The sequence below is a fragment of the Delphinapterus leucas genome, chromosome 20 (assembly GCF_059928025.1).
Source record: "Delphinapterus leucas isolate spDelLeu-1000000601 "Yukka" chromosome 20, BTC_Dleu_Yukka2, whole genome shotgun sequence".
Classification (NCBI taxonomy): Eukaryota; Metazoa; Chordata; class Mammalia; order Artiodactyla; family Monodontidae; genus Delphinapterus; species Delphinapterus leucas.
In genome coordinates, this window is record NC_143148.1 from 41,466,111 (window position 1) to 41,492,153 (window position 26,043).

The 26,043-nt window shown below is 44.1% G+C and overlaps 1 protein-coding gene across 3 annotated transcripts; it reads right to left on the minus strand.

The window, feature by feature from the left end:
- Positions 1–882: 882 nt before the first annotated feature.
- DYNC1LI2 (dynein cytoplasmic 1 light intermediate chain 2) lies at positions 883–24,889 on the minus strand. 3 transcript variants are annotated; one of them, XM_022583534.2, is made up of 13 exons: positions 24,768–24,889; positions 24,568–24,641; positions 22,432–22,548; positions 18,358–18,588; positions 12,708–12,877; positions 11,895–11,988; positions 10,544–10,679; positions 8,274–8,385; positions 7,563–7,622; positions 6,768–6,809; positions 6,246–6,363; positions 5,303–5,419; positions 883–3,856 (listed from the first exon to the last, which is right to left on the minus strand). In XM_022583534.2, exons 1-13 carry the CDS (start codon positions 24,872–24,874, stop codon positions 3,756–3,758), a joined length of 1,479 nt encoding a protein of 492 aa, XP_022439242.1. In that variant the 5' UTR covers positions 24,875–24,889; the 3' UTR covers positions 883–3,755. The 3 variants fall into 3 exon arrangements, with proteins under 3 accessions (XP_022439242.1, XP_022439243.1, XP_089758498.1); XM_022583535.2 differs by lacking the exon at positions 18,358–18,588 and having other exon boundaries at positions 24,768–24,882; XM_089902372.1 differs by lacking the exon at positions 5,303–5,419 and having other exon boundaries at positions 24,768–24,882.
- Between the last annotated feature and the right edge of the window lie 1,154 nt (positions 24,890–26,043).

Sequence of the window (26,043 nt, forward strand, 5' to 3'; positions counted from 1 at the left end):
CAATAGAGGGACAACCTGATGTGCAATACTGAAACATACACAATCTCACTTATAGCATTCTTACAAAAAATGTTTAACCTAAATGAAATCATGAGGAAACAATAAGACAAATCCAGATTGTGGGATATTCTATAAGACAACTGGCCTGGACTCAGCTAATATATTTAGGGGTGAAATGCCCTGGTGTTTAAAACTTATTTTAAATGACTCAGGGGGAAAAAAGTATATGTGTGTGTATTGAGACAGATATAGGGAAGGAGGGAGGGAGGAAGAGAGGGACAGAGAAAGCAAATATGGCAAAAAGTTAGTAACTGGTGAATCTATGTAAAAGAACATGGGTATTCAATATATCCTCTTCCAACTTTTCTGTAGGTTTACAATTTTTCAAAATAAAAAGTTGGGGAGAAAAGCTGTGTAATAGATCAGCTTTAAAGAACAGAAAATTCAACATGCTTAAAGTGTAATAATCAGAAACACAATTCATCTCTAATATAAAGTGTCCGATTTTCTTAAACATACTTTACTGTTGCCCATTTCAGCAGGTGAGAAGAATTATGGTACAGCTGCTCTGAAATTCCTCTATGAATCCTCAAGGCTTCTAAATTAGTTAAGTGAAAATTTCTTACCCAGTTCAGATAATCAAAAACTTATCTAATAGACAAGAAAATATGTTGGACAACTCACACCCCTTGCACTTTACTTACAGCCTGGAACTCCACATATATCAAAATATGGTTTTAAAATATTCTTTAACAGAATTTCCGATAATTTCAAATGAGAGAGGTATACATTTTTAGCTACATGGTAGATACCTTATATGACTAGCAGACAATTCAGTGTATCTCCAGTGGGATGATTTATCATAAAGAAAGTCACCAAAAATTGTAAGCAGTCTGGATTCGTGTTTATTGAAGCCAGTAATTAGAGACATCTTCTTTTCCAGCACTAGAAAGCAAGGTTCCACATGACTGCATACTGCATCTGGACAGAGCCACACCCCTGGACTAAGGCTGGTGGGGGAATAATCTGCAGTCCTAATTTTAAGTTAAAAACACCAATAAACCTAGTATAGAGACAACAGTGAACTTTCACTTACAGCATCAACATTGTTAAGGTCATGATGTACAGAGCAGTCACTTTCAACTTTGTTAAACTAATAAAACACATCTTCAGTTTAAATACTGGTTTAAAAATGCCAATCCAAAAAAAAAAAAGTGCAAACAAAATTAAATAATTCTAGCAGCATACCCGTTGCATTTTTAGGAAAGACCAATTCATGGCCTTTATCGTGGCCTTATCTTCAAGGTTGGGCTTATTTCTTTGATTTTTCCATTTTAAAGACAAACAGCAGATGTAACCACTACAATGTACTTAAATAGTCATAAAATTATCTTTAACAGTCTACCATACAAGTGTATTCTGCAAATGAAATGAATTTTACTTTAAAAAGTAAAGGCTGTTTATTGTTTGGCCTTTGGTTCCAATGCACGAAAACCCCAAAATAACAAAAAATATGCTCCCTCCTCCCACCCCCCCTAAAAAGAACCCTGCATCTCCCCAAAGTTGGCAGACTTTGGCAACCACTGAGCACATGACACTACACATCAGTTTCTTCTGATCCTAGGAGTGTCCACTTGTTACGAGAAACTAAAGTGATCTCCAAGAAACCTTCCTTCACAAGACAGGTGTCTTAGCATTTCTTCGGTTTTAGTACATTTTATATTGACACAAAAAGTGCTTATCAGTTTAAATGATAAAAAATAAACAAAAAGTAAAGTTTTGCATTAAAATTTAAAATCACACTGTATCCCTCTTAGGCATGTGCCGTTCGAAGAATTCTTTCTTATTTCTGAGGTCACTCATTTTGTGCTCCCTGCCCCTGCCAGCTGCTATGGAGGGATTAAGTGACCCCATCATTCGTGTGGCCACAAGCTGTTTGGCATCTATTGGTCATTATACCACAACCATCATTCCAAGTCAGTTTACTGTCATTACCTGGAAAATCTGGTAACTGGAAGCCAGAATACATTAAAAAAAAAAAAAAACTGAATTAAAAAGGGGGAAAAAAAGTGTATTTTCAACAATAAGACTGGCACAAGAAACACATTTTTATGTTTGTCAGAAAGGCAAGTAAATACTCAGCTTTCTCCTTAACAGTGTTCAGACCTTTACAGAAAAGCAACTCAAGACAGTCTTAGAGTCTTGTTATATAACATACGATATTAAGTTATGTCCAGTATGGTTAGTGGTCAGTCAAATCTGGTATGTAAAAGTAATGACATTAGGGAAGTTATGCTTAGACACAGTACAACAAACATTCATATAAAAAAAGTAAATTCCACATAAGTGAACTGTAGTTTTTCCCTTGATTTGACAACAAATGTTTTATATATTAAATTAATGGTAGTGTTTGCATTTTAATGTTCTGTGTCATGTATAAAATTAAAAGTGCCATTTTAAATCCATAGAAGTCACTTCCAGGATGATGGTGTGACATGACAATGTGCATGAATTTGCCCTACATGGAGACACTTGAAACACTTATTTCCATAAGAAAAAAATGCTACAGTTTATGAAAAACATAAAACAAGAGAAATTTCCATTTTCAATATAAAACATTCACACTTATTTGTCCATCTGATAGCACTGATCAGACCAGGGAGCTAGGACAAAACCCTTTTGCATCAATGGAACTCCACGAAGGTTTCCAATGACCATAAGGCAGGGACTGGTGTAAGCCAATTAACTGGAGTGTATTTACATTAAAAACCTCCTTCAAACTTTCTGTAGCACACTGCATTATGGTAAAATGAGAGGTTGGTCACCCATTCTCTACTAGTAGGCCAGCCTGTGGCAGTTAAAAAAAAAAAATTTTTTTTAAAACAAAGCAGAAGCTATTTAGAAAACACAATTCAAAGTAAGCTAAATTTGTAACTGCTGACTTTAAACATACCCCACAGTGACTGCCCCACGACACACACGCGTGGAGCCCAACACACCTCCCACAAGGACATGGCCTGGGCTAAACACGTGAGTCCTGGGCAGCTGCCATCTTCCCCACCCCCATACCAGCTCCACCTGACTCAGGCATCCCCACACTTAACACATCTTTCATAAGTTAAAGATGCATTCAGAACAAGTCCAATTCCCATTTTGTTTAGTGTTTAGTTTGGAAATGCTTCTGATTTTAAGTCTTAAAAATGATTATTCGACTTCTACTGAACACACAGTATTTACTAACACTGCTCATCTCCTCCTCCTCCACTTCCTGCAACATTCAGCTTCCCTACCAACACTTCTCTCATTCCTCCTTTCAGTCTTTCTCTTTCCTGGACTTTCTGCTCCTTAATCTGCTTCCCAAGAACAAGTGAATCTGTTAACATGCAACTGGTCAGACTAGCCACCATCTGATCAATGACTTCCTGGTCTCATTGGCTCCACCCTGAAAGTAAGTGGGCCCTCTTTCTCTCCATCTACCTTCCCCTCCCCAAGAAGCCCAGCTGCACTTGCGGCCCATGAGAGAGCCACATGCCTGAGAGTCCAAGGGTTATCCTTCACAAAGGGGTCTGACACATAACCTTCCTAAAGGTGCATTTCACACTCGGACAAGCCAATGAAGTATTTTTTTTTTTTTTTTAAGTTCATCTCCCCTGCCCCAAAAAACTGATAGCATGTGCCGTATCAGAAAAATCCTGGTCTTAGAGCAGATCAATACAGATATTTGGTCATTTTACATATGCACTTTTTAAGGAGGATCAGGCTTCATTTTCTGTTGAAGAGTTTGTTACCATGGAGTCTGGTTTTCGAGTCATTCTATCCAGTTCTTCCTGAACATTTGTCAACACAGTCTTTTGTCCTTTAAAGAAAAATAAAGCAGCAGTGATGAGAGAAGAAAAAAAAATTTTTTTTAAGTAACATTTAAAATTATACAGATTTCAAAAAAAAATTATACAGATTTCTATAATCATTTTTGGTGATAATAACTCCAATAAGAATGAGGAAAGTCTTTTTTCATTGCAATGGTTATAAGGAGACAGGCTCTAATTCAGCCCTTCTTAATTCCAAATGCCACAGGTCTGGGCTCCCCAACTACATTACTGCCCCCTGCCTGGGGATGCCTTTGTGCCAAACACAAAGGCCTTTCTGAAAACCCTCTCACCCCTATGCTCTCTCATCACCATCTTCCTAGAGATGGTATTTGAGTTTCTGGCATGCAGCAAACGACTTTCTGTGCCTCAGACAGAACAGGTGTTTATGTTTTGTTACTAATTACAACTGATTCACATGGATATCCTGGAACACCATATTTCAATAAGAATATAAGACTAAGGTTGGCCATTTCGATACAGCACAAAGTTGGTGCACATATTTTTTGTTGTTGAACACTAACTGGGGCCTAGAAGTGACCCCTATTTCCTCCCAGGGAATACCAGTTTATAGCCTGGGCCAACAGATCAGACAGACTCTGAGTCTTCAAGAACTCCAGAGCACCTGAAGGCACAGGCTGACCTGACGATGGAGTGATTTCTTGAGGGTTTCCTTTGATTGGAAAACACCAATTAAGGAAAATACTGTATTAATATTACTTATAGCCAATGGAAAATTAAAACCCTTTGGAAATGGCCTCAAGCTTTCTGGGAAAATTTGTAATTCCCAAGGAACCTGGTTCTCTTGTTTCAGAGACCAAAAAGACATAGACTTGCCCTATGTGCCCACATGGAAGAACAGATGGGTGGGCTGTCACAGAGATGTCTATGTGTGACAAGGGTGGGGAGCTTCATGGAGGAGAAAATGACGACCCTCCAGTGAGACAGTGAGGGTTCACAGGCAGCTAACGGCAAGACTGGAGGCAGTAGAGTGAGCAAAATCCTTATAAAGTAACGCAGAATATTAAAGACTAAATAAAATGTCAATGGTACACTCTAGACCATGACTTCCAATGGACAGAACTTCTACACCTGGGCCATGTACTGGGCTGACCAAAAAGTTCGTTACGTAAGATGTTACAGAAAAACCTGAACGAACTTTTTGGCCAGCCCAATATTTAGGATCTACCTCAACTCACCCAACAGTCAGTTCTTGAGAACCTGAATATACATAAATCCCACCTTAAATGTACCAAGAAACACGCATGGTAATAAGGTAATCCTACTGTAAAGTATACTGCTCAGTGTAAGGTGGAAATCTGTTCAGAACATCAAGGGGTCTGCAGGTCAGTGAAAGCAGACACTCCTGTCCACCACCCCACCTTCCAGCACTCCTTGATCACAAGGGTCCTAAGTCTTTGGGGGCCCTTCAGTACCTGACTTCTTGGCTGTGCCCTGCACCCCACCAGCACCAGGACTTCCAGGAGAGCCTGTTTTTTTACTCAACAGACTATTGAAGAAGCTGGCCAACACCCCTTCACTTGCTGCATTATCTAAGGAAACATTAAGAAAAAAAGCATCACACAAACTGAATGACCCAATTAAACAGCAACAAACTATTTTTCAGCTTGGAATTATCCATCTGTGGTTATGATCTTCCTAGGATACTGAGCAGATTCATTCACTATGATGCCTTATACATTGCCACTGCTAAGGCTGATTATGTGTTAGCATAATTAATAAGTGGAAACCTGTTTAGATTTCCCACCTGTTCAGAGGCATAACAGATAACCTGTGCTCCACATCATCTCCCTGTCCATGAGGCAGTGTTTTTCAAAGTTTTATAAGCCCGTAACGTTCCAAAGCTGCTGTGAAAAGCTCTCATTCAGAATAGAAGACAGTCATCGAACATGCAAGAATTAAATATAATTTGAGGGTTTTACTGCAGCCAACATCTTGGGGTGTTATTAAGTCACTGGGGTAAGGGCTACTTAAACTAGTAAGTAACTGAGCTTGACAAAACAAGTGACAATTCATAAATGGTAATAATATAAACCTTATAAGTAATAAAACCGAGAACTCAAAATATACATTTTAAAGTGACTTCTTATGCTGTATTCTTCTCTGAATATAGAGGCCTAACCAAGGTCTTAAACAAAGCCAGGTGCAAGGGCCACCAATTCCAACAAAGGAAGAGGCCTTGGTCTCTGCCAACCATGAACTCCCTCTCTCAGAGAGAGGAAGTGGGAAGCAGCCCTTCTTGGGAAAGAAAACAGCTCAGCTGCCTTGAGTCTCCACCTTCCAAACCCAGCTACTCAGCCCCTAAAGTAGGAATGAGGCCTAGGACTAAACCACTCTCCAAAGAGACAGGATACATACTTTTGATGTTTGGGTCCGGCTTCTTTACTGACGTGCCTGGGGAGGCACTAGGCACGCTGGCTGGCCCTCCCCGGCCCTGGGTTCTTGGAGAGCCAGAGGGTCCTCTTGCAGGGGATTCCTAAGTCCAAAACCAGCCCAAGTCACACACAGGCATAAAAATAACAGAAAGCACATATTCCAAAAATGAAGACATGCTTCTGCAGGGTATTTTTTACAGTCTAGGGAGAAGGGTGGCAGGAATGGGAGTTTGTGCCCAGCTCAGTCCCTTTTTTAGATCCCAATTTCTCCTGAGAGAAGAGATACCAAGATAACAAAACCCATTCACTCTAATTCCCAGAGCTGTATTCCTTCATCAGACGTTTTCTGAGTTCCTACCATGTTCCTGGCCCTGGGCTTTTAGGGGGACCAAATTCCCTCCGAATATACAAAAGCTCACACAAATGTAAGCTCTCACAAATAATGGTATAAAGTTTGAAGACATGACATTGGGTCTTGACCCTCTGTTTAGTTTAAGGTACTCACGGAGGCTCTCGTGGGTGTGGCTGGCTGCTTGGCAAGGAGTGACTGCAAAGAGAGGGACACACCGACCATTAACCAATGCCTGCAGAGTGTACTGAAGGTCCGGAGAAACACTTCCAAGTATTCCACTAGAGGGCACCATTAACAACAACCAAGTCAGAGGTTCTACACTATAAATGCAAAATATTTCAATTGAGCAATTTGGTATATGGTGAACAAAAAATATTCCCAGTAACCAGTTTTGAAACTAAAGAAGCAAGGTGAGCACAAAAGGAAAAGTTGGTTAAAAGAAACATCAACGCCCCCTGCTGACCTGCCTGCATCATCAGGCAAACCCGTGATGTGTCTAACACCACTCTCAGTGAAACAGAAAGGTGGGACTGGGTCTGCATTCTGAACTGTCATCTTGGGTTTACTCTCCTCACCTACATAATGTGTATATCAGCTCACCTGCCTTCACGCACAGGGCTGTGTAGGACTATGTGAACTAACGGAAGTGAGGTCAGGGCGTTTGGTAAACTGTCAACATGGGAAATACTACGCCAGAAAATCTACATTTGCAGACAGAACAGGTACTTAATAAGATACTAAGCCTATCACTGTAGGAGAATCTGCAAGGCAGGAAGGGGATCCCCTGAGAGGCCCCCTACCCTGTACCAATCCTAGAAATGGGAGAGAACAAGAACTGGTGGCAACCCCTTTGTCCCTGCAAGCTCTTTGTGATACCCCCCACTTCACGCCAGGGAGCTGGTTTCATTCACGAGAAGGCCTCTGCTCTGGCCTCACTGGTCTTCTTACCTGTTGCTTCATTAGGAACACCTGCTCATCCTCCGCTGCCAGCTCTTTGTCGTGGACCAGCTGCGAAGTGAAGTGACACACTCATTCGTGGTCACAGACCAAGAGCACCCCCAACTACTTGTCAAAATTCATGCTGAAAGGAGAATCTTGTGCTCATGTCTCAACATGGGTTTGGGGAGTCCCTGCGGAGACTGCAGAGGTCAAGTCTTTCTAGCCTGGCAAAGACCCTGTTCCAAGACCAGTCTTGGCATATGGCCAAATGACATTTTTAAGTCTGGCAGGTTCTAAACAATACCTCCCAGATCCGGGTCTGCAGGCGATCACAGGAGCAAGTGGGATCTACTAACAGTAATCCAGAGGCAGCAGTGGCAGTCCATCACTCATGCTGTGCCACCCAGAGCCAACTACATAACACGATTTCATCTAAAGACTTTTTTTAAAAGGCCCTTGGATTTTTTTTTACCCCCCCAAATGGTTCAATGTGTAAGACTTGTTTATGTTTCTTTTCCCATGAAAAAAACCTACAACTATTTCTTTATTTTTTTGGCGGTGGGGGGCGGGGGGGGGAGGCCGCGCTGCGCAGCTTGTGGGATCTTAGTTCCCTGACCAGGGATCGAACCCAGTCACTCAGCAGTGAAAGCACAGAGTCCCAACCACTGAGCCGCTGGGGAATTCCCCACCTGCAACTCTTAAAGTGATTGATTTGGGTACCTTTCTCACAGGAGGTTTCACAATAAAGTCTTCATATGCATCTTCTGGCTTCACAGTTGTGAAATTTTCATGTAAAATAGCTATTTTCTTTTCATTGTCCCAGCCTGCAGGTCTAAAGGCAAAGACACAGAGACTGACTTGCTTTTCCTGGGACTGCCTTATGGAATACTCAGCACACTCCGGGTTAGAGAGGACTCCTGGCTGAGATCCTTTCCCACAAGTTCTGGTCTGCAGTTGCTGGGCCGGCTTGTAGCTTTTGGCAGACAAGCCAATATTCACTGCAAGTGTAGTCCATCAGCTCAACCTCACAGGTCCTGCTCCATACTGAGTTCATGAGGCCCAAGGCCTAAGGAGCCAGAGCGAGATCTTACTGACTATACATGCTGACCCACAGGAAGTGTTCAGAGCTTTTCCACAACTCTGCTGAGAAGAACAAGGACACAATGGGGCCCTGTTCTGACAGAGTGGAGAATACAGAGCAACACATAGGACAGAGCTCAGGATGGGGCTGTTTCTCTGGGCTTTGGTATGAAGACACCCCTGTGAGCTGTTTCTCTGAGAACTCTTCTGACAACAGTTTTCTTATGGATTGGTTAATTTTACTGATGTGTGAATATGTACCCTGGAGCCAAGGGGAGTAGCAGGACCTGCACTATCCTGGGCCTCAAACCAGAGGGACACAAGGAGTTCTTGAGGATCCTACATGGGAGCTGCCCAGCTTGACATCGCAGGGCAGGATGGCACCCAGGTTCCATTAAGCTAAGCTGCAGCCTAGGGTAAGGAACAATTGTAAAATGGCCTGTATGACATACTTTTATCTAGAAACCCTAAAAGGTGGCAACTGATTGTTCCCACAGGCTTCTCATTCTCCATCCAACTCCTGCTCCACAGCTCTAGAACCAAGAAGGTGCTTAGCCAGGGCTCTCCACCCCAATGGCTCTGACGACTTCACTGGCTCCCCAACAGGCAACTACCAACAGGACCAAAGGTGCAAAGGGACAGAGCATGACCAAGATATTGCCATGACCCGTGTCACCTTCAGAAGCTCTGAGCTTCTTCTCCACTCCAGACCAGCCCTGAACACATCCAGTCTCCCTGATCCTCCCTCTCCTCAGGATCACAAGTGATTTGGGTACTGACTGACTCCAAAAGCATACCACTCACTGAGAGCTTGTGGCTTTGGTGCTGGCCTGACTGCTCTAGACAACGATTCTCTAAAATCAGTCTAAGTCTCTATGTCTGCTGTCTGGGAAGAGCCCAAGTGAGGCTCTCCCTAAATGTTGAGGAGGCAGCCTATTCGGTCCCGAGAGCTCTCGGCTTTCACACCTTCAGTCTTCTCCCAGATTCTCCCACCCTTCCACTCCTTCTGGCCTGCCTGGGACGCACCACTCACCCTCCCAGCATCACTCCTCTGCTCTCCCTGCCACATTGCCTCTACTACCCCAGTACTGCCCTACCCCTCCTCGGCTGTGTGTGTCCATTAAAGTGCCATGTGCAGGGACCACATCTTGTTCATTTCTACCCTCAGCATAGAACCTGGTCTCCAAAGAAATGCTCAGTATTTGCTGAACGAACTGTAATTCTTTCTTAAGAGGATATCTAAACCTAAAAGCATGATACTAGCACAAGTCCTCTCAGGGACCACACCTTCAACATTTACTTATGCATGCACAACACCCACCATTCTCCACTGAGAGAATGACACAAATTAGGACTAACAGGTATCCAAGTCTCTGCCCAGGACAATCAGCCCCAGTGGCTCCTCAAATGTGAAACACCGGAAACACAACAGGCGTTCAGTACAGCCAAAGCCCAAGCTGATGGGGCGCGAAGGAGGGTGTAGGCAGTCATCCCTGCCAATGGATGCCAATAAACCAGATGCTTCAACGGAAAACGTTCAGGATCCTCAAAGCACCAATTCCATATACTGCAACTCCCTCACTCAGCCGGTATTCTACCAGAGTTGACAGTAAGTGGCAAAAATGTTTTAGCAACTTGCTCTCAATGAAGAAAGGCAGCACCCCTAACCTCACTCCACCCAATTCCCCCAGACTGGAAGCAGAATGGCAACTAATCTGGAAAAGAGCAGAGATGGAAAGGTGGGTGTATATATCCCCTGTGAGGTCCAACTCCAAGCACTTTGCCCCAAGGTAGTAGAAAGCTGGCTGTATAAGAGAGAGACAGAGCCATCTTACTTGGAAGGATAGAATGTAAAGAGCAAATGTACCAGGAAGAGAAGCGTTTGAAAGCATCACCTATAAAGAACTCACATAAAAACTGCTTCCTTTTCCACAACTAAGGCAGGCGTGGTAAAGTGGAAACCATATGTTTTATGAACTATGTACTTATACAACAAGTCGAGGTTTTTCTCTTCCTTCACTGATGTGTAAATCAAGGCAGCTCCATCTAATCAATCTGCTTAAGGAAAACCAATTCACTGCAAGAGGAGACAAAAGCAAATACATACAAGCACAATCCTCAAAGTACTAGTCACAGGATACTCAGTTTTTGATCAACAATTAATAGAAAGTGTTAAAATGTTAAGAACTAAAAAGGTAATAGTAGCAGAAGAAGCAGGTCAAAAGCATAAAGCATGTTGATGATAGCGGGCCACGTAGTTCATTTCTGAACATGTAAACTGTTGTCTTCTGACCCATCATGTTGCGTCCCAAGCAGTCAACTTAATGGTTCTGAGGGTAGCCCAGGAAAACCCTCAGCATATCCAAGGTACACAGATTCTTTCCTAGACAGATGCCCACATGTGATCAAGTTGGTCATTAAGCATACAAGAGTTGGGTACCTACATGTTATTGGCACCTTCCACTGAGCTGGACAAGCTTAAGAGCCCAAAGGAAGTAGTGGAACCCACCCTTACCCTCCCCCGCCCAGGATGTGGGATGATGGCACCAACTGCTATTGGATTTTTACAGAAACAAGACTCAAAAGTCTGCTGGCACAGCATCTCTCTCACGGACAGCACAAAACATAAACATAAAGGAAACCCTGTAGCAGCCAAAACACTATCATGTTGGATAATTAACCTTTTCTATAAAAAAAGCAAAGTTTAAAAAGATTTCCAAGATATGATAAAAATAATCTGCAATAAAAGTATCACATATCAGCTTTCTTCTTAATACAAAAGCCTATCAAATGTACACCATTAAAAATAAAAAGTAATCAAAAATAGGCACAAATTATTAAGTCTCAAATTCTAACACAGTAAACTTTTAGAAAGTAAAATGATGTATACCACGGGTTCCCAACCCCGGGTCCACAGACCGGTATTGGTCCTCAGCCTGTTAGGAACCTGGCCACAAAGCAGGAGGTGAGTGGTGGGCAAGTGAGTGAAGCTTCATCTGCCGCTCCCCATCGCTCGCATTACTGCCTGAACCCTCCCCCGCCCCCCGTGGTCCGTGGAAAAACTGTCTTCCACGAAACCGGTCCCTGGTGCCCAAAAGGTTGGGGACCGCTGATGTATACAATTTCACCCTGGCAAAAAACTATTCTGGATTCAGGAAGTACTTTATCTCTTTGAAGATGCCCCATCTGGAGGAAGCCTGGATTAGCACACACAGAAGGGAGCCTGTGCCCCTGGGCCCCAACACAGCGCCCCAAGGATACACTGGAGGCAGAACCTCCGTAGGTGTGACTGGATGAAGTCAAAGTGCTCGTCCCTGTAATCATGCTCCTTCTCCAGGACACTCACCGCATCACACTGCAGGTAAGATAGAAAGAGAAAGGAGTCATCTTTTTGCCTCTCTGCCTGCTAAGGATGGGAACACTGTCTTTGTCAGTAATAAAGTATCATGGCTTCAAAGGCGGCGGCCATGGGACTTCCTTGGTGGTGCAATGGTTAAGACTCCGCGCTCCCAATGCAGGGGGCCCGGGTTCAATCTCCGGTCAGGGAAATAGATCGTACATTCATGCTGCAACTAAAAGTTCGCATGCCACAACTAAGGAGCCCACCAACCAAAACTAAGATCCAGAGCAACCAAAATAAATTAATTAAAAAAAAAAAAGAAGGCTGCCACAGCCCAAAGTCCAAGCGTTAATTAAATAAATAGACAAGAGTGAAAAGCCACTGGAGATTCTTCTTTCATCCTGGGCCTCGGTTTCCACATCTATAAAGTAGGGATATGATAGCCCTGATCACCTCACAGTTGCTCTAAGCATCAAACAAGGTCACATCAGGAAACAGGCCCACTGGACATGGCTGTGCACTGCACACTCCACAGGGCTCCATTCTCACAGAATATGATGTGAATGGCACATGCTGCAGTTGGGCAACCTAGTGGCTCTGACTAGGATCAAAGAACTTTTGAAACCCCCCATTTTTTTGTTTGTTCTTTATTGGATTTTTTTTCTTAATGCATTTAATTTATTTATTTGCTGCACTGCCAAACCCAGCCAAGCGTACAATTCCCTGGCACACACCTTTGTGCACACCACCAACACTGGGATCCCCAGGTTATGAGTCAGCACGTTGTTACCAAGAGGCAGGGCAACATTTTCTTCATCAGGACCTGAGGTCAGAGGCCCTCTTCTCTGTGGGGAACCTTGACAACCTTCCTCAGGCTCAACATAGTCTTGAAAATCTTTCACAACTACAGGTGAAAAAGAAAAAGAAAATTACACACACACACACAATAAAAAATGCACATGCCAGCTTTAGAAAACTGAAGCAGGTAGTAATAAGCACAAAACATAAAGAGTTGTGACAAACTTCCTAACTGCATCTGACTTAACTGCAATATTAGGGATTTAGGGGTGGTGATACAAAACCCCAATTCTGACATTTTCAGTCAGTCTGAGCAGTATAACTTCAGAGCAGTAAAGATATTCCCCTGGTTATCTTTAATTGCATCTAACTCTTAACAATTAAACAGGTTTTTAAAAACTCCTAAGGCTTCAATAGTTCCTACTATGAAAAACAAAACAAAACACTTTTTTTGGACCACGCTGCAAGGCTTGCAGGATCTTAGTCCTGCTACCAGGGATTGAACCCAGGTCATGGCAGTGAAAGAGCCAAGTCCTAATCACTGGACCACCAGGGAATTCCCAACACTTTTCCTATATATTTTACATTTTCAAATATTAGGATAGTCGAACTGTGTTACTTCAACAGACGCGACCACTAGAATAGGTTACAACTTATAAAACTCCTCAGAGTTCTCATCAGAACCACCTGAATTACCAAGAACATGCTGTTGCCATACAGCTGAGGTGCGTCCGTGCTGAAGAGCGAGGCTGGACTTGCCAGCACCATCTGCATCTCATCATCCTCACTCTTGTGGGCTCAGTTTCATCTTTAGGAGATCCTGAGTCACATGTGTCACGGACCTGTTCCTGCCTAACACAATAAGGGGTGAGTGATATAACATCTACTTCTTGGCATTATTTTGGCCATGGGTGCAACCCCACAGGAGGGCCTTCAAGCTGAGTGGTCCATGGTCTTGGTTAAGGCAAGTGAACACAAAGTCCACAGACCTGCACATTTTCCTGGGTGCTTCAAGGTTATATGTCAGGCCAGAGAACAAGGACATGGTGATTAAAGCTACTTCGAGCCGGCAGCTCTACTCTTCTACACACAACATGACTAAAGGACCAAAAGGACTTTTACTCTCATCCACAACATGCTCACTGAGAAAACACAGACAACTAGATTAAAGAGAATCTAGAGAAAAGTGCATGTACTCTTCTTCAACCACAGAACAGGTTTCGAATACTTTAAAACAGTGAGTCCTAATTTACAAAGACTTTAGGTTATTGTTATATAAGCTTCTGGAATTATCTGGGAGCACAATATCTTTCATATAATACTGGGAAAAAACCACTGCCTAAACCCTAAAGCACAGATATGACATTTCATCTCTACAACTTCTCTTTAATTTAGCTCATTCATATAATTTCATTGCCAATATAAATAATCTACTCATGGGACTTCCCTGGAAGTCCAGTGGTTAAGACTCCATGCTTCCAATGCAGGGGGCGCAGGTTCAATCCCTGGTCGGGGAACTAGGATCCTGCATGCCGCGTGGCCAAAAACAAAAAAAAACGCACAAAAACAACCTACTCAAGAGATTTTTTTTTTTAACCATCAGTGCAGTTTATTTCTTCAGATTCAATAAATGAATACTCAAGAGATCTTTACTGCATTGCACTTTGGACAAAAACAGAGAAGCATTTTCTGATGATTGTTGAAGGCTCTTAAGAAATCAAAGGCTCCCACATTTTCTCTCTCTTTTTTTTTTTTAAATCTGCTTTACTTTAGCTTTATGGAGCCAAGATTGACACACAAGAAACTGCGCATGTTTAAAATGTAAATCTGATTTTTTTTTTTCTTTCTGGCATGGCTCACGGCTTGCAGGATCTTAGTTCTCCGGGGCCACGGCAGTGAGAGCCTGGAATCCTAACCACTAGGCCACCAGGGAACTCCCTAAATTTGGTATTTTTGACATATGAATACACCTATGAGTCAGTACCACAATCAAGACAGTGCATTCGAGGGCTTCCCTGGTGGCGCAGTGGTTGAGAGTCCACCTGCCAATGCAGGGGACATGGGTTCGTGCCCCGGTCCGGGAAGATCCCACATGCCGCAGAGCGGCTGGGCCCGTGAGCCATGGCCGCTGAGCCTGCGCGTCTGGAGCCTGTGCTCCGCAACGGGAGAGGCCACAACAGTGAGAGGCCCGAGTACCACCAAAAAAAAAAAAAAAAAAAGACAGTGCATTTATCTATCACCCCCAGAAGTTTCCTTGTACCTTTTGGTAATCTATCTTCCCCACCTGTCCTCAACACCATCCCTAACTCCAGGCAACCACTGATCTGCTTTTTTTTTCAATACAGATTAGTTTGCATTTTCTAGAGTTATAAGTGTAATTTACATGTATGTAATTACATTTACATATGTAATTACGTTTATAATATAAATATAATTGAGAATATGTACTCTTTTTAGTCTTCCCACATTTTCTCTTTAAAAGCATTTTAACAAATCTTCAAGTCAATGAAAAATACAATGGCTTAACTGTCTGGGTAATATCTATAATTGCCCAAGGTCACGTGAGGCACTCAACCAGGCTTCCAAGACAGTGAGCATGGCAGAGCCTGGAACAGGTTACAGGTAAGCTAAGTGACTGTGGGAAGGAAGGCAGGGGTGGGGCAGCTCCAGCAGTCTGCTCCATGAACCTCCACTACCCAGCGTGCTGTATAAACTCTGCTGTATTCTACATAGGCCATGATATGAAAATGGTTGGGAAACCCTGGGCTAGGCTATTCATTCTCTGAAGGAATGACTGAATTATGGCTATCCAAAAACAGTAGGAAATGCACACGTGTTTTTAATAACTCAGCATTTTAGAAAATAAGCTGGAAGGCAGAGCAAATATTCATAACGGGGGTGTTGAAAAGGAATGATAAAAACATAGCGAGGACTGTGTAATTTGGATAATAAAATGTGCATTTCCCTTAGGCTACACACATACCACAGTATTAGCAGTTTCTCTCTAGGTGGTGGGATGGCCAGCATTTCACAGCAGGGGCCATCAGCCCACCAGGGGCTCTCCTTTAGCATCAGATGGGAGTGGCTATGGGAAGGAGACTGCAGAGCACTGCCTCTTTCTCTTCTTTTCCCTCCTACCTCATTGATCACCCATTAGTTCCACAGTTCTGAGAAGACCCAAGAGACTGCACCTAATCTTTTTCCTCTACTTGATAAGCAACTGAAACCCCAGACACAAAGCAGGAAAGACAAGACTAACCTACACACAAGCACCACCTTCTGGCAGCTTTAGGGGTTGCTCTGCCCTCCCCCTCAGACAAACCCTGCAGCCAAGCAGGGGCCACAGATTCAGGACCACTGAGGAACCTAATCCAGAAAGAGACTGGCTGGCCATGGAGCAGCTTTCCAAACTCAGCAGATTGGAGACTGGTGTTGGATCAGAAAGCAGGTTGGGTGACAGCCCTTTGCTCATTCAATACAATACCTAGAGTCCAATTAATCTGGAAAGTGGGAGTCCTCTAAGCAAAAGGATGGCCAACCACTTTATTAAAATGTAACCTAAAACTAGCACTAACAAAGGCACTCCTTCAACGGGTAACAGAAAGGCGTGAGTACCATTCCAAACACCTCAGAGGAAAGGTGGTGAACACACGAGAGGCTCTCAGAAGGTTAGCCAGAGCCATGAGGCACGGATGTGGTTCCGGCAATCGCCAGCCGCCCTCCAGTGTCCTCTCCTCTTCCTCCTTACAACCAAATCGAGCACTGATACTTAGAACACACGGCCACACAGACTACATTTCCTTAGGAAGTGTCTCCTTAGGAAGACAGCAGGCACACACCCTTCAGCCCTTCTTTGCGTTTCCTCCATCCTGCTGCCTGCAACACAGATGTGAAGGCTGGAGCTCTGGTGGCCAAGAGGAAGAGAACCACACCCTAAAGATGACAAAGCAGTAAGCACAAAGGAGCCAGGGTCCTTGACTTGTCTTCCTCAAGATGCTTTCCAGGCCTGAACTGCCTCTGGATTTCATTCACAGGAGAGAGAAATAAAACCCAGTCTTGTTTAGGCCACTGTTATTTTGGGCTTGTGTCACAAGCAGCTCCATCTAATCCTAAGCAACACAGACATCAATGACTAAGACCACAAAACAAATTCAGTGTGTCATGGGAGCACAAGCTCCCCAGGAGCAGGCACCTTGTCTGCTGTATGTATCCCCAATGCCTTGAACAGATCTGGCACCAGGCAGACAGTCTCCCTATTTGGGAAAGAAAAATATCCTTGGCTCAATCTCTTCCTTTTTTTGTTTTAACAAATCTTTACAAGGTTGTAACTCTAGGAAAACAGGTTCAGAAACTGAAATCTCCTGTGCATTAACCCACTAGTCTGGGTACGATGGTAAATGCGTAGCGAAAGGAGAACAGCTCTTCAGGCTCTGAACTATGCTCAGAAGTTGTCTTTAGGGTCTCTATTTCAGGGGAAAAATAGGCTTTATCTAGAAAGGTCAGTGTTTGAGGACAGATGTGCTGAGCTGCATAACAATCACTGCAGCACACGTGGGTGTCCCAGGAAACACACATGCACACAGCAAACTAAAGAATTCTACGTTAAACTCCCTGTTTTAGCTAATGTAGTCAGGAGCAAGTGAAGTTATGACAGGAAGACACACAGCAAGAAATCTGATTTGAAAAGCACATCAAAATTTCTGAACCCTTCTGCCAGTACGTTTGAAGATCCTGTGTGCCATGCTCCAGAAGCCCTCATTAATTCACTAAAGGGAATGATGTCATCCCGTGGAAATAAGCCAGGCTAAGCCAAGACTGCCCTGGCCAAGACAGCACTGCTGCTGCCACAGCTCCAGCCCCTGCCCCTCCCATTTCCCTGGCAAGTGAACAGAAGCTGATGTAACTGCACAGAAGCAACGAAAAGGAAAAACAAGCTTCTGAACCACATTAAGGAAAACAAAACAAAAAGAACTTCCTTTAAAGTTCTCTGTTCTCAAAAGGGCTTGGATGCCTTGAGTCTTAAAATATCCTTTCATTTTAATGAAAAAAAAAAAGAATTTCTTATTTCTAACTAAAATCATATTTGCTGGATCCCCAAAGGAACTAAGGTAGGAACTCAAAGATTTATCTTTTGTGGGTCTTCCTTTAAACCTGTCAACAAGAGGGTCCATAGGACCTCAATGGAAATACAGGGAAATGGACTCAAGCTGCAGAGATCCCAGTAAATCTCTACACCCACTGATACTAACTCAGCAGACCACGAGTCAACAGAACAGCAAAAAGACTCACAGAACTGATCACATTTTGGGGGTGAGGGAAGAACCCTTATTATAAAAGAGAACCAATGAAAATAATAAGGAATACTGATTTACTTTCTTCAACTGTGACAGCTGAGATAAAGACTGCTTTGAAGACTTTCTGACTACTGAATCTACAAAAGCAAATCTGAAATAAATGGTGCAAACAAAACACAAACACTCTGTAAGGGAAGCTTTGCAGCCTCTTGACACTGTGAAAAGGAAGGTGGCTGGAACCATCCAAAAAGACGAGTGAACTTTCCAATTAAGAAAATCCTGTTTTACTTACACTTCCGTTCCAGCTCCCTCATTTCTTCTGGTGGAATTTTCATTTTATCAATGTGCTCACGTAAAACACTAGCCCATTTCTGTAGAGATTCCATCATAGTCCAAGGCCTAGACATGTCTGCAACAAAAATCACCAGGGTCTCCGGCAAGAATTCAGCAGAAACAGCAAATTTCAGCAGACCTTTGTGATACAAGTCTCCATCCAGAATCCACACATTGCAGCGTGTGTGATCTAAGAAAAGAAGTGAAGCTAAGTTACTGACAACGACCATCAGCACAGCTCAAAGAGCCACATAAGGAAGAACTTAAAGGTGACAGCCACAGAATTCCACACAGAACAGAGACAGAAATCCTAACCAGAAAAGGGTCCAAGTGCTCAGTGGCAGCAACTCTTCATCAAGGTGCCTTGTGAACTGTTTAAACTATAAAATTTTTTAACAACCATAATATACCGTGTCCACATCCAAAAAGATTCCAGCAATGTCTGAGGAGTAAAGAGTGAAGGACATTTTGTCTTTCAATAAGAATCAAAAGATACTAATAAAAGCTACAAATGTTCCCCGGACGACTGTGCCATAGTCTAAATAATCCATTCTTCTAAGATATCAGCAATCTGTGAGGCAGCAAGCTGTGCCGAAGAGCCTGTGGTTAAACAAGCTCTTCTTGTGTCAGTCACACTAAACAGTGTGCTCACATACCACAAAGGGTGCCAAAGAGACAGGACCTTTGTATTTAAATGCCAAGATAAACTCATTACTTATATAAACTGAGATATGAATTACGGGGTGCCTGATAATATTAAGGAATTACACTTATTTTTGATATGATGATATGATTATTTTTTTAAAATCCTAATCTTTTAGACATACATATGGAAGTAGTTACAGATAAAAAGATATAATGTCTGAAATTTGCTTTAATAATCCAATGTGGAGTGAAAAGAGAAGAGGGTGAGAGTACAGCTGAAATAAAATTGACCTAGAACTTTTAACCTGAAGGCAGGTGACAGATATATTGGGGTTCATCAAAATAGTCTATGCTTTTATGTAGTTTTGTTTTCCACAGTAAAGTTAAAAACATATACAGACAAATGTGCAAGTGCTGACACTTAATGAAGCATGTGATTCTCAAATTATATCTGGAAGATCAAACTGTAGAAGATAGTTCTCCAAATTAATAATATACTTTTTAAAAAATTTTAGACATCTTTTTGAGAATTTTTTTTAATAAAAGCACCATGAGGGAGAAATCCTACTATCAAAAATATCATTTCATTAATTTCTTCCCCAATAAATTGCAACTTACCCTTTAAAAAACCTGTCTTCTGTTAGCTACCTTTTTTTGGGTATAATCAATTCACTAACATGCTGTGAAAAATTTTATATTCATGACTTTATTTCAACAGTACAACAAAGGTATCTACATCTAGCTATACTTTCAACACTCTAATGCATTTAAGATAGCGGTTTTGACTTGGATTCTACGAATGCCTTCAAAAATACTGCACTGTTGGGACTTCCCTGTCGGTCCACTGGTTAAGACTCTGTGCTCCCAACACAGGGGACACGGGTTTGATCTCTCGTTGGGGAACTAAGCTCCCACATGCTGCACGACGTGGCCAAAATACAAACAAACAAACAAACAAACAAACTGTACCTGAAGTCTACAGATTTTAATGTCTGCCCCTCACCAGACACGGTTCATTTTTTTAGCCTTTCTTCCCACTGCCCACTACATATAACTCACCCATGTGCATGGAGATTACACATACCACATGTGGCATTAAATGGATGCCCCCAACCCTTAAGTCAGAGGTCCTTTGACATGCCATGTCCTACCACAAAAGAAGGACAAGCCAGAACCTATTTTCTCTACCTGGGTGATTGCTTGCAAAATGTATATTTATAACCTAGTCACACCACACAATAAAAAATACTGGGGCTAAAAGATGTTTAATTAACCACAAGTAAGGGCAACTCTTTCATCAAAGAGGAACTTGCAAGTAGGCAGCTTAAAAAAAATCCCATAAATGCAGAGATCTAAGTTTTTAAGGCAACCTTAAGGAATCTGAAATAAAAATTAACATGTATTTTAACTCAAAGGTAAGTGAATATAGTTACTTTGATGCTTGGCATGAAATATGTTTATGCCCCTTTGAAACAAGCAGCTATAGCAATGTCAGAGTATCTACACCATGTTTCATATACTTTCAAAAGGGTACTAGACCTACCACCTGTCTCAAGCACTCAGCTACACTTGACACATGCCACCTCTCATTCTGTCAACCTACAAATTGGTACCATTGCCCAATACTACAAATAAGGAAACTGAGGTGCAGAGTGGTTAAGTCAGTCACAACTAGTAACTACCGGAGTGGATTCTGAACCAGTTCTGCCTGGCTCCAAAGCCCAAGTTCTTTCCACAATAATCATCAAAGACAGGAAGCAAAACACTCAGACATATGAGGCCCCCTAGCCCAGCTCGGTGACCCCTGAGTCCCAACCCTACCTACACAAACTCCAGTGGGCCTAGGTGGGCACTGGAAAGCCTCTGCTCTCCTTACACAAGGAGAGCCCTTAGCACCAGGTCTACCTCCTACCTTTCTTTCACATCCTTCAGAGAATGTTCAGTATGGCAAAGGAAGCCAGGGAAGAAGGAGCAGGAATAAAATCTTGGGGTCCTAAGGTGACTACTAAGTTAAGATTAAAGGGTTTTTCCCCTCTATTTAAATGATTCTTGGATCTCGAAGAATTAAGGTGCAAGGAAGGACCTGGGTTCAGCTTCTTCATTTTAGCAATAAGGAAATGGGGAACCAGAGGTGGTGGGATTTGCCCCCTTATATAATCACCCCTACATCATGGTCCTTACTGTACAAATGGGTAAACGCAATTTTAAGAAAGTAATTTAATGAAGATATTTCATCCTTACACTGTAACTTTTCTACAAATAAAAAAACCTAGGCATTAATAATTATTTACTTTAGAGCCATCCAAGATCTAACACAAAGCCTAAAATTTTACAAAGGAGGTATTACTGACTAGTGGTAACCAAAAACCATTATTCCAATCCAACTCACAATCGTACTTATCACAATTTTAAATGATATCTAATCCTTATAATAGGGCTTACCACGCACTTTTTTTTTTTTTTTTTTACCATGCACTTTTAACCATCCCAATTACCCAGAAGGTAGAAAACGATTATTATCCACATTCTAGACATGAGAAATTAAGAGAACATTATTACCTCTGAGCCTCTATTCTCTCCACTGGGGGAAAAAACAAAACAAAACAAAACAAAAACACACAAGCAATCAGCATTTCTACACTGTCACAAAAAGACTCAAAACTCTTTTGTGAATATCTGTTAAGCTTTTATACTCTAAACCACATCAATTTCAGATTCTCCACTAAAACCAGGCAGAGTAACAACGGTGCCCAGATCAGTCTGCCAAGTGTTTCTCTCATAGAAAAGTCCAAAGCACTTAAAAACTTCTTAGTTTCTTAATAAATTTTATCTATCTATCTATGGCCATGCTGGGTCTTCGTTGCTGCACGCGGGCTTTCTCTACTTGTGGCGAGCAGGCGGCTGCTCTTCATTGTGGTGCACTGGCTTCTCATTGTGGTGGCTTCTCCTGTTGTAGAGCACGGGCTTTAGGTGCGCGGGCTTCAGTAGTTGTGGTGCACGGGCTTAGCTGCTCCGCGGCATGTGGGAGCTTACTGGACCAGGGCTCGAACCCGTGTCCCCTGCGTTGGCAGGTGGATTCTTAACCACTGAACCACCAGGGAAGTCCAAAAACTTCTCAGTTTCTTACTTTTATCTGCATTTGAAACTTTACCCTCAGTCTCTCCTCTTAAGTAAGGGCTACCCAGAGCAGCAGGTAACAGGCCCATTCCCCATTTTGCTAACATACTCTGTAAAGAAAAATAGGTAAAGTCCTACAAAGAGATACACTTCATCTATTCCCCTGTGACTAATTCTCTTAGCCCTAAAGAGAAAATTGAGAATGCCTGGGCATGTTGCAGGAGTGGCAACCGAGGAGTCAGAGACTTGCATGGATCAATGCTTCACTCACCATCTCGGTCCTCGTCGTGGACACTGAGGTAGAGATACTCTAGGCCTCTTCCTTTTTTGCCATGCTCAGCTCCTTGAAGTTTAGTCATGAGGGTTGTTTTACCAGAACCATCTTCACCTATAAGTGATGCACGTAAGACAAAGCGTACCGCTTATTCTAGGCAAGGATGGGGAGTCTGGACATTCACACAAGGAACTTTCGTGTAGAGCTTGCTATTGAGGTCTCACCTGTATTCATAAACAAAGCAGGACCTGCTGTAAGAGTGGTCAGGGTGGGGAGAGGTGATAAAGGCGGCAATTTCCAAGATCTAAAATGACAATCTACTGCAGTCATCCTTACCTCACAAGGAAAGGAAGAAGGCAGGCCCGCAGGCCCTACCTATAATTTATAAGACACGCATCTGGAAAAGTGAAAGTAAAAGGGGGGGCTAGTTTCTCACAAAATAAACTTTTACCATAAGGAAAGCAAGAAATCTTCAGAATATAATTAACCTTAAAACCTAGGGACTCTGAACTGAAAAAGTCTGATCCTGCCTCATAATCATAAAGAATGAAGCTGTTATTCACCTTTGATTTTAGTACATTTCTTTCATAAGCACCCTGAAGGCCAGGAAACTGATGAAAATAATTACAGACCTAAGCAAAACTCTTAAGCACTACCTCAGTAATTACCAAGCGCCTCCTCATCCCCCTCCACCCCCTCCACCCCCTCCACGCCAACTCTCCCTCCCCCCAAAAGAAACCTTAAACATCAGAAAGAGCCACCACCAAAAAACACTACTAAGCACCCCTGGGATTTAGTAATATGGAATTACAGAACATGAGAACTGAAAGGCATCCCACAGGTCCAAGTCCTCCTTTCCACCCCCAATGCCACTACCTTACTCAGGCCCTCCACATCCCATCTGGACACGGTGAGCATTCAGCCTGACTTCAGTACCTGCTCATTTTGAGCCACCTGCCACTCTGCTGCCAGCACCCCCTTTCTAAACACACAACTGGTGCCCTTGATCCCCCAATTCGTGAAGACCTCTAAGGGTCTTCTGTTACTTGCAGCAGTGGTCATCAACTAAAGACCAGCCACTCACCTCAAAAACAGTGGGAAAACCACCCTCACAGTGATTCCCGTGAGAATCAGAGGATGGAGGTAAAATAAAAGGCCCTTGAGAATCGGGCGCCTTCAGGAAAAAGCATCGACTCTTCAGCCTTCCACCATCTGCCTTGAACTTACCTCATCAGACACCTTCCACAAGGAGGCTGTGGTAATTTCCAACACCCCCGCCTTGCCTTGTCACCTCTGTATTCCTGCAAACACTAAACCTCTGGGCCCCTACAAGTTAACACCTACCCTTCAAAACACCTAACTCCAAACAGCATCAAGCCATATGATGTGCCCCAAATCATCTGTCTATGCCCAACATGGTGTAGTGCAATCACCAACACATCTATCTGTGTCTCACTACACTGACATGTAGTGTCTGAGGAATGTCTATGCTGTCCCAGTGCCCAACCGACAGTAAACGACCCACTCAACAAATGGGTCTGCTGTATAAATGAACCCAGCCAAACTCCCTTACTTGTATGAGGAAAGGAGACCAGAGACGCTGAGAGACCTAACCCAGGTAACCCAGCAGTGAAGGCTAAAATAATGTAGGAAAAGTCCCTGGGGAAGACTCCAAGTCCTGCTGTCCTTTGCAGCGCCCCTCCCACCGTGCACCGCTCATCAAGATAGAGAAATGGCTCCTGTGGCATCTCCCCACAGCCCGACGACCCCCAGTCACCTCGTTCGCCCGCCTCCTCCGCTAACCTCATCTACTCCCTCCCCTCTCTACGCCCGCAGTTCGGTGAACTTCGAGGCTATGAGCGCAGCAAGTCAGGGACATTTAAAGCAAAGCTGATGTTGCGGCCAAAAGACTATGGAATGTGCCGACGAGCCCTTGCCAGCATCCCAGGGCTCTCGAAAAGGGGCAACGTCCTGGCCTCGGCCGTGGTGGACTTGGCCACTCTCAGGCTGTCCAGCCAGGGTCTCCAGGCTCTCCCGGGCAGGCGGCAGGGGAGAGGAAGGCTGGCACCAGTGAGAGGGCGCCCGCCTCGCCCACCCCAGCTCCCCGGGCAACGCCCCGCCACCGGCGCTCACCGAAAACCAGGATGTTCTTGCCGGACGGCAGCTTGGACCTGGCGCGGGTGGACACCTCGCTCAGGATCGAAGACCTGTGGAGACAATGGCACAGCGGTCGGCCCTGGGGCCAGCCTGAACCTGACTGGCCCGCGACGGCCCGTTAAGTCTGTCCGACGGTCCGGCCCGGCCAGCCCAGCCCGGCCGCCTCGCGGTCTCACCATAGGCTCTGGCCCTCCTCCTCCTCAGTGGTCAGGTCGCCGGCGGCCGCCACCGCGGGCCCGTTAGGGCCCAGCAGCAGCTTCTTCTCCACCCCCACCGGCGCCATCTTGCCAACTGCAGCCACAAAGAGGGCCCTCCCCCGGGCCCGCCGAGGACCCGCGAGGACCCCGCCGGCCCGCCCGCGCCTGCCGCGCCCCCAGCCGCCCGCCCCGCAGGGTCCGCGCCGCCCGCCGCGCTCCGCCGGGCTTGCGATGTCCGCGGCTCCCGCAGGGTCTTGAGGCCAACGCGGTGGCGGGAGGTGGGCGGCGATCAGGCGGCCGCCGGGGCAGCCCTGCTCTGGGAGGCGGCGGCGCGAGCGGGAGCCACCCGGGTGGAGGGCGCGCTAGCGGCCTCTGCCGGCCGAGGGGCGTAAATACACCCGTTCCCGGTCCTCCGTCAGCTGGCCGCTCCAGCTGCGCCGTCTGGGGCCGAGGCACCCGACGGACTGAAGCGAAAAGCTCAGGTCTTGGGATGAGATCAGTACAGGATATCTCACTAAATCTTGTCTAACTCTTTTACGGGTGAGGAACTTGAAGCTCAGAAATCTTGAGAAACCTGACCAAGGACCCAGTGCTTTCTGGCTATCTTCTGATAGCATCCCTGTACTTCCAATTTTACCGATCTTAACCTATTCTATCAAGAACTTTGCTTAATCCTAATCGAACCACGAATTGAAAGACCGGGCTTAAACTAGACCCCCAAATCCTCACAAATATCCTGCTTTTCACCTCCTCCTTCCTTGACCCTATTAAGACCACGAGGTAGTGATCTTTACTGTAGTGAGTAATTCGCTTGATTTTACTTATAAACAGGTGTTTGGTTTTTCTTAATGATATTTTCTGGGAGCCAGCATTTGACACCAGAAATAGGAGGCTTTAATTTCCTTTCTTCAGGAAAGAAGAAAGAAAAAGAGAAAGAAAGGAAGGAAGGAAGGAAAAAAGATATGAAGGGGGAAGGGACAGGGGAGAGAAGGGGAAGGAAGAGGGTACTGGAAGAAAAGGAAAGAAAAAATACATTTCGCCTATCGAGTTTCACTTTAGGTCTGGCCGCTACCTGAGGGCTCTTGCTAGCCTCTGCGGAAGCAGAGGCATTTTACAAGGCATTTCTAAATATCACACGAAAGTAGGATATGTCAGAAAAGCAACCATGTATGTGGGATCCAGATGAGTAGGATTCTGATCCTGACTCTGCCAGAATTTTGGCAGCATGAATTATGGCAGATCCAACAAATGGGCA

Excerpts from the sequence above, each read along its gene's own strand:
- DYNC1LI2 (XM_022583534.2), bottom strand. The coding sequence starts at position 24,874 with ATGGCGCCGGTGGGGGTGGAGAAGAAGCTGCTGCTGGGCCCTAACGGG. Across the intron at positions 10,680-11,894 it reads ACGGAGGTTCTGCCTCCAGT|ATGGAGCTGCCTTGATTTAC; the intron begins GTATCCTTGGGG and ends CAGATTGATTAG. Across the intron at positions 5,420-6,245 it reads GCCGGACCCAAACATCAAAA|ATAATGCAGCAAGTGAAGGG; the intron begins GTATGTATCCTG and ends ATGTTTCCTTAG.